Source organism: Hyperoodon ampullatus (genome assembly GCF_949752795.1).
Source record: "Hyperoodon ampullatus genome assembly, chromosome: 15".
Taxonomy (NCBI): domain Eukaryota; kingdom Metazoa; phylum Chordata; class Mammalia; order Artiodactyla; family Ziphiidae; genus Hyperoodon; species Hyperoodon ampullatus.
The window spans coordinates 9013330-9031901 of record NC_136928.1 but is presented as its reverse complement, the minus strand read 5'-3'; the positions used below and the strand labels follow the sequence as shown (position 1 = coordinate 9031901).

Here is an 18572-nt window from a genome sequence, read left to right as displayed (position 1 = left end):
CTATAGGGCAGCATGGCTCAAGGTGTCAGTAAAGATGTAGCAGTTACCCCAGTTAGTGGAGAGAGGAGGATATTCGGTCATTTTTGTGGTTTGGACAGAGTTCTTGTTTGTGTCTGTTCTCAGATTTGATTATGGTGTGGTTTTTGTTTCACGGCATCATGGGCACAAAGTGACCAAGTCTGATGTTGGTGGTCTATGAAGCTGTTTGAGTTCAACTGGAGAAGCACTGAGTCTGTTTGAACCAGGCCAGCACTCAGCTGATAGCGGTCAGGGGCTAACTTCTGCACCCCCCCACATTTTGAAAGACACTAATTGTGTAGCAATTGTTTGACCATTAAAAAAGAAGTTTTGGAGTTATTTCTGGCATTTTAATTTTGATGCTTTATACTTTAAAAGAACTTTTTGTATCAGAGTATTTCAAACATACACAAGAGGTAAAAGAAGGTGCTCAGTTTAACAATCATCAACATTCTGCTCTTTTAAAAATACTTCCAACACTTTATGCTGTTGTTGGAGTATTTTAAAACAAGCTCCAGACATCATTAGTATTTCAACACAGATTCTGTAATGTGTAAGAACCTAAAAACAAAACAAAACAAAAAAACCAAACCAATACCATTAACACATTCAAACAAAAATCAAGTAATCGGTTTTACCAAAACCCAAGTAATTCCTTAATGTCATCTAACACCAGTTCATGTTCAATTTTCCACAATGGTCCTAAAATGATCCTTTTACAGTTGGATAAGGATGCAAACAAGGTCCAAACACTGCATTTGGTTAATGTGTCTTTTTTTTTTATCATCTTTATTGGAGTATAATTGCTTTACAATGTTGTGTTAGTTTCTGCTGTATAACAAAGTGAATCAGCTATACATATACGTATATTCACATATCTCCTCCCTCTTACGTCTCCCTCACACCCTCCCTATCCCACCCCTCTAGGTGGTCGCAAAGCACCGAGCTGTTCTCCCTGTGCTATGCTGCTGCTTCCCACTAGCTATCTATTTTACGGTTAATGTGTCTTTTAATCTCTTTAAATTTATAACAGTTCTCTGCATCCTCCCCCTTTTATGCAATTTATTTTTTAAAGATCTATAGGTTATTTTCCCTTTGGAATTTCTTGCATTCCATATTTGGCTGATTGAATTCTTGTGGTGTTAACATGTTTCTCTACCTTATATACTTCTTGAAAACTGTATTTAAATCTAGACACTTAATTAAATTCATTAGTTTGAGGTTTAAAAATTTCTGAACAGGAATAATTCAGATTGTGTACCAAAGCAGAAGATACATGTTTCCTGGTTGTCTCAAATTCAGTGAGGTTTAATTGACCAATGGATAATTAGCCTGATCCATCCATTACAAACCTTCCAATTAATCTTTTAATGTGGTTTTAGCAAAGATGATCATTACCAGATCTATTAATTTTTTAGAGTTTGCAAAATAGTAATTTCTAATGTTATCCCTCTGCATGTATTAGCTGTGATTCTTCTATAAAGAATTACCCTCATCAACTTTTTTTATTGAGGTACTGTTGATTTACAATATTACATTACTTTTAGGTATACAGCATAGTGATTCAATATTTTTATAGATTATACTATTTATAGTTGTTTGGGAAAATGGTTATTTTTCTTAAAAAGTGTGTTTATGCTAACATGTAATGAATTTATTATGGTTAATATAAAACAAATAAATATTTTATTTTACTTTATTAAAAAAGGTTATTTATTTAATATTTATTTATTTTTGACTGCGTTAGGTCTTCTTTGCTGTGCGCAGGGTTTCTCTAGTTGCAGCAAGCAGGGGCTCCTCTTTGTTGCAGCGCGTGGGCTTCCCACTGTGGTGGCTTCTCTTGTGGCGGAGCACAGGCTCCAGGTGCACGGGCTTCAGCAGTTATGGAGTGTGGGCTCAGCAGTAGTGGCTTGTGGGCTCTAGAGCACAGGCTTAGTAGTTGTGGCGCACGGGCTTAGTTGCTCCACGGCATGTGGGATCTTCCTAGACCAGATTCTTAACCACTGTGCCACCAGGGAAGTCTCCCCCCAAAATATTTCAAATGCAATTTTAATTTCTAACATGGTGTATATCAATAGATGTAATCCATACATATAAACAAAAACTTTTTGGAAGTCTCCATAATTTTTTTTTAAGATTTTTTTTTGATGTGGGCCATTTTTTAAAGTCTTTATTGAATTTGTTACAATATTGCTTCTGTTTTATGTTTTGTTTTTTTGGCCATGAGGCATGTGGGATCTTAGCTCCCTGACCAGGGATCAAACCCACACCCGCTGCATTGGAAGGCGAAGTCTTAAGCACTGGATTGCCAGGGAAGTCCCAGGTCTCAATAATTTTTTTTTTTTTTTTTTTTGCGGTACGCGGGCCTCTCACTGTTGTAGCCTCTCCCTTTGCGGAGCACAGGGACGCGCAGGCTCAGCGGCCATGGCTCACGGGTCCAGCCACTCCGCGGCATGTGGGATCTTCCCGGACCGGGGCATGAACCCGTGTCGCCTGCATCGGCAGACGGACTCTCAACTACTGCGTCACCAGGGAAACCCTCAATAATTTTTAAGAGTGAAAAATTCTGAGAACTACTCAATGAAAAATCTTACCGTGAATTCTCACCTCCTACATGTTTCATTTTCAATACTTAACTCTGGATATGTAACACCACACATTTCAATACGTAACTCATCTCTTCCTGTAAGCTCATTCCTTGTTCCTAGATTTCCCTGCTATTCTGTCTTGTATCTCATCTCCCCTCTTTCTACCTACTGACATGAACAGGTCTTTAATCTTACCACCATTTGACCAATCCTCCCCTGGCTTTGATCCCTACCTGGCCCACTTGGATCGCCTCGTGTTGACTCTCCTCTCTTGCTCTATTTATTCCACTTTAATCATTCCTTGCCCCACTAGTTTTCCCTAGCTTGCCATCACCCCTTTCTCTCCTTCTTTGTTATGTCATGTTGCAAATAGAGAAAGCCACATAAAACACTTAATATTAGTGTTCAGATGCCAGGACCGTACCTTGTAGTCCAAACCATCGGAGCAGTTAAAGACCACACACTGGATGGCGAGAGCTTTAGCCAGGTCTTTGGTAGTCTCAGTTTTCCCCGTGCCAGCAGGACCAGCTGGTGCGCCTCCCAGGTCGAGCTGCAAAGCCCCCATGAGGCAAAGGTAGCAGCGATCCTGAAGAAATTGATAAATTGTCATTATTGAAGGGAACTGACTATGGCCACAAATTCATAAGTCCTTTTCTTTCTATAGCAGGAGGATCATTATTTTTTTATGAAAGGTTCTATAGCAATTGAAATATACTAAAAAATCCAGGCACATGATCAAAAAGCGCAAATCTCTGCTTTACAAAGAGGTATTCATGGCAAGTCCTTTCAAGGGTTAATGGTAGAAGGAAACTTTTCAGAACTATTTTGGTGGGGAAAAAGCAGTAATGAACCTAATGATCAGTGACTTACCGTGAGAGGAGTAATAACTAATCTTGGGCATGCACCCAAATACTCATAGCCATAAGTATACTGAGAGAGCGCCATCCTTGCCACACAATTGTCCAGGTCTATATCCCAATAATAGCGCAGCTGTCTCTGCCAGTCAAAGGATTCAACTCCCTCTACCTACATAAGTGATGACAATGATACACATATTAGATGCATTAATTTCAGAAAGAAATATATGATTTTATTTAAGTGAAAGAGTTACCTTGGCTTGAACAAGTTCAGTGACTATGTCTCTTGCATGTACATCAATAGTAATTAAGGCAGTTATGATGTTTCTGTGTAATTTAGGAAGAGTGCCTCGGACTATTGCAGCCAGGGCATTTAATCTCTAAAAATTAAAAAAAAAGTGATATATAATTTTCAAAAATCAGCTTACATGTATATCTTTTTACTATTAAATTTGGAATAGGCATTTTTTGAAACTATCTATAAAACTAGATAACTATAAAATTAGATAGTTTTGACAAATGTCTATTCCAAATTTAGTAAGAATCTGTAATTCTGTGACCCAGGACAACAGTTTAACTTATTTAATTCCTATAAGGCTTCTGTGAAGTACAATACTATCTTTACCCCAGTTTCACATTAAAGGAAACTGAGGGTCACAGAGGGTAAGGAAATTGACATAGTTATAAAGTAGCAAAAATTACACTTGAGTAGACATTTGCCTCAAGGAAAGCCCTGTGCTCTTAACCACCATGTGATGATGTCTCTAGAGAAGATGGTTCTCCCTAAAAATCAAATGTGATTTAGGTAGTACTCTTCATTTTCAGGGATAGGGTTTTTTTTTTTTTTGGTGAGGGAGGGGGAAATAGTCAGAAATCCTGAGCATTTAAACCAAGCCAATGATTGATTAAACGAAAGCATTTTTTGATAGACTGAGTTCCTGATTTTCACATAAATGGATAAATCTTTTCCAGAGAAGGGCGGTGCCTCTGAAAGCCTTGAACTGTTGTGCTGATTTTTCACTCAGGCTGACTCGGATCAGGGGCCACCTCTACAAAGAGGTCAATGGGACTTTCCTTAGCGAGTCTTTTCTCTGGGGCTCTTTGAGTTGAAATTCTATCGAGGACCTTCATGAGAGAGTTTTTTCCTATTTCAAGAAAGTTGTTTCCTCCTTTTTCTGTTTTAAGGGTGAGTCTTTAAAAATGCAACATTGCTTGGAAGTAGAATTGAATTTGGAGTTAAAGATGTGACCTGGCTGTAAAGTTGCATTTCCCAACAATAGCTCAAAAATTTGTGTAGAATGGTATTTAATTCATTCAGTTATTTATTGCTTTATTGATAGTTGCCTGAGGCTTCTATAAAACAGTAGAAAAGCACATGTTGGGCCTAAGAATAGAAATGGCACAAATCCTGTGGTTTTCCGGGATTGAATCCACTTCTAGGAGAGATATCAGGACCCAGGATAACATTTCTTCTTAAAGGTGGCAAACCATTATAATCCTGACATTTTCCTCTTGAGTTACACTTTCCTTCTATTTTTAGTATTCATATACATACTACACAAACATCAGGGTAGTGTCGCTGAGAAAACTTGAACAGAAATAGTTTTAGTGAGAAGCCCAAAGCTTTGGATGTCACGTCAGAGGCTTACAATTTCTGAAGTAGTGAATTTACATTAACCACGTCAATAAAAGCCACTGGGACCATCGGGCACAGTGCTATGTTCGATGTCACCCTGATGTAATCTCACCTCAAAGTTTACTTTTTCAAAAGCTTCCAGGGCCTCTAAATGATTACCGTCTTCTCTTTCCAAACACTCCGTCAAATCGCGGCACCACATGATTTGAGAAATGGTCAGGATCACCTGCATGGAAATACGTTTCTTCAGTGTGTGATGCATCTCACCCAAACAGGATCCAGAGGTGGAGATTTAAGGAGTGTAAGTTACTTGAGAAGGGTGGCCGGCGATCACCCATACTGTCCTCGGTTTCCCGAGATAGTCAGCGATGGCAGCTTTGCACAGGCGACGCAGAGACGTGAACATGGCTTCTTCCACTTTGCCCAGCCACTCCTCCACATTGCCTCGGGCCTTGAGGCCTTTCCCCAGGCTCACCTGGAAGATAATCAGACTGTGATAACATGTAGGCTGTACATCCTGTGTACTTTGTAACGGAACTCTGAGCTAGGTAAACACGGAAGCCTGAACACGAACACTGACACTTCTACTGATACCCACTCTACACCTCTCTTTACACCGCCCCTCTCCCCCCACCCCCCACTTGGTGCTTTATTTCACTGCTTCCCTTTGGAGCCAACTCCCGGAAAGAGGAGTTTATGTGCACTAAATGAATTCTTCCACTTTTTTTCCCTTACTTCCTGTCATCTGATTTTTGGCCCCAACCACTCCTCTAAATCTGTTCAGGTCATTAAGGTAACCAGTGCTCTCCCAATCATCCAGTCCAATCGACGCTTTACAGCCCTTGTCATATTTATTTCTTGGACTACCAATGACCTGACTGCCCTGGTTGTCTGGGCTCCTGCATCTGTTCTTCTTCTACCTTCCCTTTAAATGTCATGTTGTCCCTCGATCCTAGCCTAGGTCTTCCCCTTTCTCTTTTGCACTAGTGATGAACAAATTCTTTTTCAAGAGGATCAATTTAGGACCAATAAAAAATTTTCTTTATTGAGGTATAGTTGATTTATAATATTATATTAGTTTTGCATGTACAACATAATGATTCAATATTTTTATAGATTATACTCCATTTAAAGTTGTTACAAAATAATGGCTGTATTTCCCTGTGCTGTACAATGTATCCTTGCTGCTTATTTATTTTATACATAGTAGTTTGTAACTCTTAATCCCCTACTCCTATCTTGCCCCTCCCCCTCCCCTCTTCCCACTGGTAACCACTAGTTTGTTCTTTATATCTGTGAACCTGTTTCTGGTTTGTTATATTCACTAGTTTGTATTACTTTTTAGATTCCATATATAAGTGAAAACATGCAGTATTTGTCTTTCTCTGTCTGATTTATTTCGCTTAGCATAAAACCCTCCAGGTCCACCTATGTTGTTGCAAATGGCAAAATTTTATTCTATTTTATGGCAGAGTAATATTCCATTGTATACATATACCATGTCTTCTTTATCCATCCATCTGTTGGTGGACACTTAGGTTGCTCCCATGTCTTGGCTATTGTGAATAATGCTGCTATGAGCATTGGGTGCATGTGTAGGACAAGTAAAATGTCTATGGGCTCCTTCCAATCCCATAGATACACTTCTGTGCTCTACCTGGACTGAAATCCTTGGTATTTCCCTGCACAATTTCTCTGTTTGGAATACTGTCTCTCCCATGTCTCCTCTCCACCTTCCTTGGCTGCCTGTGTGTGTGTATGTGTGATTCTCCTCTGTGTGGTCACCTGATTCCCCACAGTCTGCTAATGCATTCACTTGCTTGGTGTTTACAGGCACTGTGCTGGGTCCCGGAGAGGCTGCTGCCAAACAATGACAACTAATACTTCATAGCACCCGCTCAGTACTGTTCTAAGTAATTTACATACACACTTGAAAATCCCCAGCAACTCATTAATCAGGCAGTATTACTAATCCTTGTTTTACAGATGAGGTTAAAGATTGGGAGTGGAATCCATGTGTCCGGGCAGTAGAACTAGCTCTTAACCACTGTACTCTTGTTCCCCTTATGGAGAGTTAAGACCTGGCTCCAGTACTTTCTACCCTGTTCCCAAGAACAGAGCACAGCCTCTGTTACTGCATTTTCTGTGGGGCTTTTCAATTGTTTGACTATGTCTCTGCTAGACTTTGAGTTCTTCGAGGGCAAGAATTTTATCTTTGATTATCTTTGAAATTGCTGAGCCAGCAGAAGACCAGATCACAGTAGCACTTGATGATTGCTTAGCATGATGATGAATAAACCTCTACCTTCCACCCTAGAAGAGTAACAAAGTTTACACATAAAGAATTATAAACAAAAAGCCCTTACCCTTTCTCCCTCTGGTGACAGCATCGCTAAAATATCATTAGTGTAAATCTTTTCTGGCTCTGCCTCCATGCCAGGAATTCTTCCCTCGGTTGGAGGCACGAGTGCAAATTCGAGTTTTGAAATGGAGTCGAAGCATTTCCTTAAGTGTGGCTGCACAGCTTGGGGATTTCGTGTCTGGGCCAAAATCTCCAGAAGCTCATCATTTGACAAGAAGTAAAATCTAGATTAAAGAATATACTTAAAATGTAACTTGAAACTGAAACAAAGTCTTATATGGACATGAAAGATAAATCCCTTAGTCACTTCTCTTCCCCATCCACTGATTTACTTGGACCTCTATCCCATAGGTCCTGGGTCTGGGAGGCCACGTGTCTCTAAATATGATTTTTATAAAGATTAGTGTGGATGCATCTCAAACATCTGGAATTAGTGCCTGGTACATAAAACGTAGATATTCTTCATAAAAATTGTAAAGATGCTAGCGCTTGCTAAGATACTGATTTGGTTGTATGCCTGTTACTTGTCTTTGAGCTCCTAGAGTGAAGATATATTACTTGTTTTCCCTAGAATCTGGCCTTGTACCTCACATATACCTGGTATTCAATACATAATTTGTTGAATAGATGAATGGGTGGCTGCAGGAACCTTATTTGGTTCTGTGACTACACACATGTGGGCCATGCTGGTGTGATCCTGCCTGGGATTTTCTTAGATACTGCCCAACAGGGCCATTTGGAGACATGAAGATACCCTAGGGAAAAAAAACTGGAGAAGGGGCACACCTGGATGCCCAGGGATGAGAGAGAGGGATGAGGGTCTGGCTGGAGAAGACACTTCACTCCTGTGGAGGAAGCTGCCTATGAGAGATCCCTTGTGATTGGAGGGATCCCATTAACACGTGGAAGGCCCCATGTGAGAGAGGGACCCAGTTGGGTACCAGCCAAGTCAGGCTTCTCCTGCCATCTTGCCTCTCCCCCTTTTCCTGCCCCCAAACTGGAGACCTCAGGAACCTAATAGGAAGTGGGGAGGGTTGATGCCACACATCCTCATCATCACTAAAGCCCTCAGCCTTGCAACAGGCTTAGGCCAGAGAAGGGGGATGTTTTCACTTTGAAAGAAGTCCAGAGTTTTGATTATTATAGATCATTTAATGGGTTAAGGTAATGAGAACTTTTTGTATTATTATCAGAGAATGACCAGAAAAATTCATGAGGCCTGCTCAAGATTTTGGCCAGGGACAGGAAGAAACTAGCCCCTAGTAGGGAACACAGAGGCTATCATTAGAAACAAAGATGTTTTGGGTTGCACCCTATTAGTCTTGCTTCTTTGAAATACCACATATGGTAATAATTTGTACCCCTGCCTCTTTTCAACTAATGAAACAGATAACTGTCACGATTGGACTATGAACCCTGTGGGAGAAGGAACAGTGTTATATTCACCTTGTGTCCCCAGAACCTAACTTGGTCCATGGCTCATAGTAAGCCTTCATTAAGGCTTGGAGCATGAAATCAGTGGTGTACAGAACCTCCTGACAAAATAAACACTGTAGACCTAGTTGATGTAATTCTAAGCAAAAGGAAAAATAAAAGCTGATGCTTTTTGGTGTCCAATATTATCACAGGTAAATTTGTGTCCAGATTTCTTTAAAGATCGAAACAGTGTACAGATTTTCTCTGGTCTTGGGAGACTCAAGTTAGGAACCACTGATTTAAGAGTGAAATAAAAGGCACTTTCCAAACCTCAAACTCTTCTGTCTTTTCCCATGTTGCCTGAATCTGTTAAACTCAATCAAATCTTCCAGCTCTTGGATATCTTGTGCACACACATACCCTGTCCTGGTGCCCAGCAACAACCCCTCTTACCCAAGTAAGCACATAAGCACCTAACCCTGGCTGACTCAGTGCTTGTCCTAGGAGAGACCTTAACAGCCATTTTCTTTGCATCTAACAGGAAAAATCCATGAAAGATGAGCCATTTTTTGATATTGTCTATGTTACAGTACAATGTACCCCAATGACTGAAGTCTGGAGCACTTGCTACCATCAGGTAGTCATAGTGTAGTCATATATAATTATACTGAAATGGTGTATTATTTACATGACTGTCCACCTGTTAACCATGAGCTCCATTAGAGTGGGGATCTGGCCTTTTCTTCGTATTTTTATCACTGAGCAAAACATTTGGTATGTTTCTAGAATGAATGGATGAGTAAAAAATTTCATTTGGAATTTGTGAAATGACCTCTTAGATGACTTCTACAGTAACCCTCTTAGGCTACCGATTAACCTAAAGAAACCAGCTCAGGCAACAAAGGTCTCTAACTTTTTACATACCCATCTGTGGACACACACACACATGCAGGTACACACGTACACACCCAGCAGTGAAACGATGCTGTGATCAAGAATCCTTCCAGCACCTTGGGTACTTATCCACTTAAACCAAATATTGTATATTTATCCTTGACACTTAAACGCCTCAATCAAGATATTAGCTGGATTGCTATTATGAAATATCTTTCTTGTTTCCCTCTTTGGTTCCCTCATGTTTTGATTTTATAGTTTGTTTTTAAATATACCCTAACAAATTAATGGATACTCTTTTTTTTTTTTTTTTTTTTTTTTTGCGGTACATGGGCCTCTCACTGTTGTGGCCTCTCCCATTGAGGAGCACAGGCTCCGGACATGCAGGCTCAGCGGCCATGGCTCAAGGGCCCAGCCGCTCCGCGGCATGTGGGATCTTCCCGGACCGGGGCATGAACCCGTGTTCCCTACATCGGCAGGCGGACTCTCAACCACTGCGCCACCAGGAAAGCCCATGGATACTCTTAACTACTAAAAAATATTGTTGGTAGCTTTATAAACTTACCTTGGAAAGATAACTCTTTTTGATTCTAAATATGCCTCTAGACACTTCTGAATTTGGTCAAGTAATGCATTATTATTTTGAAAAGTCTCCAGAAGTCCTGTTCATTGAAAAAAAAGGTATTGGTAAAGTTGTGTTAAAATAAATATAGAATATAATTTTAAGTGGAAGTAAAATATGATATTAACATTTTTAAAGTTTTGGTTTTATTTGAAGAAAGAATGGTCTAATAAGTTAAAATTGGGGGGGTTGGCTAAGAATGTTAACTATAACTTTTAATAATAACATTAATTTTGATATTTGCCACAGATGAACAGGTAATTAATTTGAAACCTTTTTATCTGGCATTCCCCAGTTTTGGGGGCCGGGGGTGCACAAACCAAAGCCAAACAGTTGCCATTCTCTAAACACTACATATTCTCTGTCACTTTCTTACTCATGTCTTCTGTTTTTTCTGCCATATTTAGATGGAAAAAAATTGTGGCAATAGCATCCTATGTCTTTATCACTAAACTCTAGCACCTTCAGGATCAAGATTCATGTCTCATTTGATGTTGATGTTTTGGTGCATATCACAGTGCCTGGCTTCTCCAACTGTCTGAGAATCAAATCCAGTCTTTTCCATGGTCTCCGAGTCTCTACATGACCAGTGACCTAATCCAATCCCCAACCCGCCATCGAAGCACACTCACCTCTCTGGCCTCACTCCTAAGCCCTCTCCTGTGCGCTGCACTCCACCCCACTCTGGCTTCCTTGGTGACAGTCATGTACGCTAAGCATGCTCTTACCGCAGGGTCTTTGTTCTTCTCTCTGCCTTTAACAATCCTCCCTTAGATCCACGAACATGTTTCATTTCCTCATTCCTGCAGATCTCTACTCAAAAGCCACTTTATCAAAAAAATCCTTTCATCACACACACACACACACACACACACACACACACACACACACACACACTGCAGCCGCCAACTGCTCTCTAGTGCCTTTACCCTGCTTAATTTTTCTTCACTGCTTTATCATCACCTGAAATGATATATACAGGTCCACACTCCTTTATCTGAAATCCCTAGGACCAAATGTATTTTGGATTTTTTTTTAAATTTCAAAAGTTACATTATATAACAAAAGTCCAGTTGGCACTGGAGCAGCACTCTGTAATAAAACACATTAATATTTTTGCAGCAAAATGTTTGAATATGCACATTAAGCGGATGTGCTAGGCAAGATAAAGGTCTCTCAGATATATCCATGTCCTAATCCCGAGAACCTGAGAATATGTTAGTTTTTATGGAAAAAGACACCTGGCAGATGTGGTTAAGTTACAGATCATAGGATGGGGAGATTATCTTGGATCATGAAGTGGGCCCAGTGTAATCCCAGGGGTCTTTTTTTTTTCTTTTTTTGGCCGTGCTGTGCAGCTTGTGGGATCTTAGTTCCCCAGCGAGGAATTGAACCCGTGCCCCCTGCAGTGGAAGAGAGGAGTCCTAATCACTGGACTGCCAGGGAATTCCCCACAGGGGTCTTTATAAGTGGCAGAGAAGGAGATGTGATGGCAGAAGCAGAGGCTGGGGTGATGCAGTTGTGACTGGAAGGGGACCAGGAACCAAGGATTGTGGGCAGCCTCTTGAAGACCCAAAGTTTTAAGGTTTTCGATTTTATCATCCCATAGAGTTTTTCCTGCCTGCTTATGTTTTATGTAAGGGTCTTTGGGCAAAGAGTATAGTCCAGCAGGCTGCCTCTGCTTGACAAGGAAGCTCTCTGTCCATATCACCAGGATAGGCAGTGTGCTGCCATTTGCAGAACAACAATCAATCCTGCTGAGGCTGTGATACAAACCATAAAGTTCAATCACCATGTATGTGTAATCACCTGGAAGGACTTTGATTCCACATCCCTAGAAACAGAACTTACTAAAACACATTTCAACTGTATAGCACAGGGAACTCTACTCAATACTCTGTAATGACCCGTATGGGAAAAGAATCTAAAAAAGAGTGAATATATGTATATGTATAACTGATTCACTTTGCTGTACAGCAGAAACTAACACAACATTGCAAATCAACTATTTTCCAATAAAAATTAATTTAAAAAATAAATAAAACACATTTCAACCCTGAGATTAGAATTACCATTAGTGGCAATATTTGTAAGTGGTCTTAATGAATTACTTAAAATATGGTGTGGAAATTTTTATGGTTATAAGTCTGTGAGAACTTTAACAGAATAGGTCAACTGAATGTAAATGTATTTTTTGTAGCCTAAATTGTGAGATGGAAGCATGACTTATACTCTGTGGCAGGATCCCCCAATTCTAAAAACAGCAAAAGAAGTAGATTCTTGTGTGCCAAAACTATGAACTGAGCTGAAAGATGATGATGATGATGATGATTATAATAACAATACTAATTGTAATAAAATAACAACAACAGTGTTAAATTCACATTGTTTAGCAAGAGTGTCAAATGTACTACAAATGTTCCTGGTCATCAACGCTGACTGGAATCAAGGGTTGAATGTACCACATTTTATTAGAATCTTACAGGTGATGGACATTTTAGATAACTGTAAAGTCCTTTGTGGTTTCTTTTTTACCTGGTTGAGTAGCTGCTCGGAGAGCGTTAGGCAGCCTGTTCACCTTCCTCATGATTTCTTTCCATGACTTATCCACTTGAAGGAACATCTTGGCCTCTGCAGGTAACTGCCTCTGAATATCTGGAGCATTAAAAATACTCTCTAGGTAGAGCCAGTTTCTCTGGCAGTTCAGCCACTCTTCCTAGGAGAAAAATAGGACATTACCAGATTTTTAACCTCAGATTGAAAAAATACAGTTACATTAAAAATAATTACAAGGGGATTCACTGTATCTTTTTCCTTTTGGCAGCTTCTCACAGGTCCTTTGAAATGAAACCTCATTAAAAGGTCCAAGTCTCACCTCAGCCTAATTTCAACCCATTTTTTGTATTGAGTAGAGTTATAACGAGTGTACTACTATGTGGTAACCAGAATGGACCCAGAGAAAGAGGATTAAAATGCCCAGAGGAGACACTCTAGGTGGAGGCAAGATGCTTACTTAAAGGAATCTGAAGGGTTGGGAAGTGGTAAGTTTAGTGACTTACTATTTCCAAATATAAAAATGGTTAGCAAACAAGGGTTTTTTTTTTGCCTCAGTTATGTCTATTATTCTTCCCTCTCCCTCTTTTTAAGAAGAAATATGATTCATTTTCTTCAATCAAAAAAGTAAAACCTGCTTGTGACAGAACATGTGGCAAAGAGAGAATACTGGGAGGAAGAAGAAAATCACACATCACTTTCCTCCTAGAGACAATCGCTGTTAATCAGAGAAAGCAGAAGTGCAGGGTCAGATCTAAAGTCTATAGACCTCACCGTTCCTCTGCACTTCCTGCCATGGCATGTGCGGGCCTGAGATCTGTGAAAGGGTTTCTCGTGTCTCACTCTAGATTTGGGGGCTATGCTTAAGCCCTAATGTCCCAACCACTCCTTGGTTTATTTCAGTCTCACACTTTCTATACACTTAATTCTCTGGAGGATCCCTACTATTCAGCACTGCTTCTTTTAAGGACCTTCTATGGAAACATGCCCTTTACTTTGATCTAAATTTAGTCTCTCCCTTCATGGGGCTCAGCCATCAGTACAGAAGGCTGGACAGGTGTCAGATTAAAAAGTGTCCATTGAAGAATATTGATTCCCCATAGAGATCTCTACGAAATGAGGATGGAACAAATTGCCTTTTCCTACTTAGTACCTTTATTATTTCACAGATAACTTTTCCTATTAGAACATATAAAAACCACAACATAATTAAATCAAGGTAAAAAAATGAAGTCTAAGAAAGAGATTGGATGGAAACAAAGTGAGACCAGAGTAAGTGGGTTCTTTATTATGGAATAATCTGAGGTTGAATAAAATAAAGAGAAGGTGTGTATGACAGGAAGGGTGCCAAGGAGACTTCAAGCAGCAGTATTTGTTTAGTAAATATGAGGTTGCTGTGGCTAGACTCTTAAGGTGGCCCCCAAGACCTGGGCTTCCTGTCCTTGTGTGATCCTCTCCCCTTGAGTGTGGGTGCCACTGTGACTTGCTTCTAGCTATGGAGAATATAGCAAAGGTAACAGGATGTACACAGTTATGTGTACAGTACACAAGGCTGTAACCTCTGTCTTGCCAGGAGACTTTCTCTTCCCTGCTCGACTGATGGAGCAAGCGGTCTTGTTGAGGAAGTCCACATGCAAAAAACTGTGGGCAACATGGAGGAGCTGAGGATGGCCTCTGGTTGACAGCCTGTGAGAAAATGAAGCCCCCAGCCCCAGAATTGCAAGAAAATGATTTCTGCCAACGTCCTTCCTCAGTTGAACCTCTGATGAGAACCCAGTCCTTGCCCACATCTTGGCTGAACCCTCGTGAGACCCTGAGTATAAGACCCAGTTAAGTTATAAACTCCTGACCCACAGAAACTGTGGGATTATAAATGTAGATTGTTTTATATCACTAAGTTTGTGGTATTTTGTTTCACAACAATAATAACTAACACAAGGGTGATGGTATAATCTTGCAAAGAAGAGTTCGATATATTTGCATTTTTCTTACATTTTGAGCATAATAAAATGTCAATAATTAAATCATATCTAAACTGTACAATATTTAAGGGACTGAACAAATGATTTCTAAATCCAATTCTCTGAGTCCATGAATTGAAATTATCCTGACTCACCAGTGTTTGATTAAACAAAGCAAGTTGTTTCTGCCAGTCATCCATTCGAGTTTTCAGTGGGCCAACGTAACGTGATGAGGCAATGGTTGCAATGTTGATGGTGCTGTCATCAAGAAGGACCTTTAAGGACAGGCAAAGAAAATACATGCGACACCATGTGTTTTTGCTCTCAAAGATAATTACAGATATTTAATTCCAACAACCCATTTATTTATTTTTATTTTTGCTTTAAGATTTTTAGTTTTATATTGGAATATAGTTGATTTACAATGTTGTGCTAGTTTCAGGTGTACAGCAAAGTGATTCAGTTACACACATACATGTATCCATTCTTTTTCAGATTCTTTTCCTGTATAGGTTATTACAGAATTTTGAGTAGAGTTCCCTGTACTATATATACAGTAGGTTCTTGTTGATTATCTATTTTATATATAGTAGTGTGTATATGTTAATCCCAAACCATTCAAAAGCCAACTTTTTGAATAAACAGCTTAATCTCACTTACTGTTTCCCACCCATCCACTTCCCCTCTTTCTCTCCTTCACTAGGGCTTACAATGCACTATGATGTTCTCTTAAATGTCACCAAGGAACTTCTGATTGTCAAATCCTGGTTGTTTCTGTAATTATTAATGGCACACATTTCTGCTTAGCTCAGCACTCTTTTCCAGTCTCCCCCCTACAGGTATCTGGTACCTTCTTTATATCATTTGGTCATCCAGGTCTTTATTTCTCAAAGTGCTCAAAACTTGAAAAAGTAAGTGCTTTCCCTACCCAATGAAACATCACTTTCCCTCGATTATCTTGAGGAAAAGGAAGAGTGAACTCATTCATGTCAAGCTCTGGATGATTATAGACAGTTTTCCCTCTACCTCCCCCCTCCTCTACTCCTTCCCCTTACACCACAGCACCCCTCGCAGAACATGTACGTTCAAAAAAATGTGTCTGCTAATCTAAAGGATTTTAATTGCTCTATTTAAATTATAAACTTCTTGACAGCAGAAGCCCCATCACCTGGCATCACCTGACCTTATACTGACTTGGGTCTGCTCTCCCCTCCAATGCACAGAGTGACGTCTGGTCTTGCTCTTCCAGACTACACCTGGCAAGGCCATTTCATCTCTAATTCTGGCCTGGGTACACCTTAACAGGCCAGGGCTTTGCTTTTCTAAAAAAAAAATTTATTGAAGTATAGTTGATTTATAATATTGTGTTAATTTCTGCTGTAGAGCAAAGTGATTCAGTTATACATATGTGTACATTTTTTTCATATTCTTTTCCTTTATGGTTTATTATAGGATATTGAAAATAGGTCTCTGTGTGGACTTTGCTTTTTAAATTGAGTCATAATTCCCAGATTCTTTTACTAAACAAATGTGCCCTTTGGATTTTAAGTCACTAAGAATTCAAAAAATTCAAGTGAATTTAGCTTCTTAGTGTGATATAAACCTGAAATGCTCATTCACGCTTCTTTGTCTCATTTAAATAGTTTGAAATGCCTTCCATTCTCATCTATGCTTATCAGACCTCCAGATTTTTAAGGGCCAGCATGTCTTCGCTGGTCTAGGAAGGATTCTCTGATCACTTCAGCCACAACTGATCTCTTTGCTTTTCTAAATTCCTCAACAGTTATCAACTACAAGATTATAACTCTTAATATATATATATGACATATCTATTGCTTTGCTAAATATTTCATATACAAGTATTCATGTCAATTATTCAATTCATATCTTGCCTTCCCAATTAGATTTTTCCTTGTTTAATAACTCTCATATTTCAGTCCTTCATCATAACTTCCCATAGAATATTTAGGACTAGGTCTCACAAGAACCTTCAACATGAGTTTCAATAACCCAGTTACCCACCTGTATGTCATCTGTGCCACCCAGGATAAATACATCTTTGGAGTCACGGTGAGGTAGGACGACAAATTCAGTTGTTTTCCAAGAATCCTCCACCTTAGAAATAGTTCAAGTCTTAGGATAGCTCAATTCATTTGTGTGTAGGTACTTGATAAATGCATGTGGAATGAAATAAGTGAAAACTCCATAATTATCCTAATCTCCTCCTGCCTTTAAAATTCTTAAAATCTTCTAGGTTAGATGACAATGATTTGCTTAATTTTATTGAATAGCATTAAAACATATGAATAATTTGTGATACTTTCATGTGTATTCCCTCCCACTTCATGCTTTAATTAAAAGAAAAAAATTCTTTTTACATAGATGCTTGGAAGATGTGTGTTTTTGGAGTAAGGAGGTTAAATATCCTAAGTAGAGAAATCTTCTCAATGTGCTTTTGAAGCATTTCGTACAGTTAGTCTTCTCTAGTATGTAAGTTTGAAAGGTAATGTATTTTGGCATAAGAAATCTTCCTTGGTATGTGGCTCTTTATATAAAGCATGCTAATTTGTTGCCATCAAGTTCCTGTTGGATTATAAGCTAAGCAGAAAGAAGATATTTATAGAGGTGATAACAATAATAATGATATAAATGTAAGGAAACAGGACAAGGATAACTGATAATGAGAGGGTGAAAGCTGCAATGTTGAAAAACCCATTCAGATAAAACAAAAGTTGATCTCACTGAATATGAAAACCTTTACATTCCCTGATCTCCAGAATACACATTTTTCAGGTTTACCTTTTTAAGAACTGTTTCTAAGGCAGCTTCTCCAGAAGCCTGTCCAGAAATGTCCTGGATTTCTCGGCCAAAGTCAAAAACATGCAACTCAGAGAGCCTCTCCAACGTTAATGGAATGTCAAGGTCTACTAGGGTGGCATCAACTGCTTGTTCAATAGCTGTCCAATGTCTAGGCTTCAGAGTTGGGTTCCTTAGGTCAATGATAACTGGAAGCTGGAAAACAAACACTCTCAGAGACACCATCCTTTTTATCTTAAAAACAACCCAAGGCTTCTGGTTTCAATTTGGGCACATAAAGAGCTGGAAAGAACACCACTGACACTCTTACAACAAAGAAAAATCTGCACGAACTGCAAGTTAATGACTTGTATTGAACCCATCAGAAAAGTGAGGCTGCAGGGAAACCAACTAAGTCAAAATTTGAAGAGACACTGGTACCCACAATTTTCTCCACAGCAAGAAACAGGACCTGAGAATTTGCTTACCTAGGAGAGATGCCTTGGGTTGCCGTTTAAACTAGTTAGAAGATGTAGCTGAATTTTAAAAATAAGTTGCTAAGACTGAATGTAGGGTAGCATGAGAGTGTGAAGTCACTGGGGGCTACAAATATTACTAAATATTACAAATATTACTAAAGCTGGAGGAGGGACAGGAACAACTGTGAAGCTCAGAATTTTGTGAACAAGGAACACAGGGCATTGTAAGGATAGAAACTTAATCAGAACACGAGGGAATATCCCTCCTCGCTTCTTCCACCAGGCTAACAAGCACTGAGTAAAAATAACAGTGGAATAGAGAGTGGAAAGCTGCAAGATACAGATTTTCTCTGGGCATAAAACGAAAGAATGACCCAAGGTCAGGGAAAA

The 18572-nt window shown here is 39.4% G+C and overlaps 1 protein-coding gene across 1 annotated transcript in view; it reads right to left on the bottom strand.

The window, feature by feature from the left end:
* DNAH6 (dynein axonemal heavy chain 6) overlaps nt 1-18572 on the bottom strand; it is a gene marked incomplete at both ends in the record, with an annotated part of 275574 nt that overhangs the window by 157248 nt on the left and 99754 nt on the right. Inside the window, 11 exons of the mRNA XM_079721202.1 lie at nt 3031-3192; nt 3477-3632; nt 3718-3843; nt 5212-5325; nt 5410-5574; nt 7466-7685; nt 10337-10433; nt 12929-13109; nt 15063-15182; nt 16930-17022; nt 17707-17919. Coding sequence (XP_079577328.1) covers nt 3031-3192; nt 3477-3632; nt 3718-3843; nt 5212-5325; nt 5410-5574; nt 7466-7685; nt 10337-10433; nt 12929-13109; nt 15063-15182; nt 16930-17022; nt 17707-17919 — 1647 coding nt within the window. The remainder of the gene's footprint in view (nt 1-3030; nt 3193-3476; nt 3633-3717; nt 3844-5211; nt 5326-5409; nt 5575-7465; nt 7686-10336; nt 10434-12928; nt 13110-15062; nt 15183-16929; nt 17023-17706; nt 17920-18572) is intronic.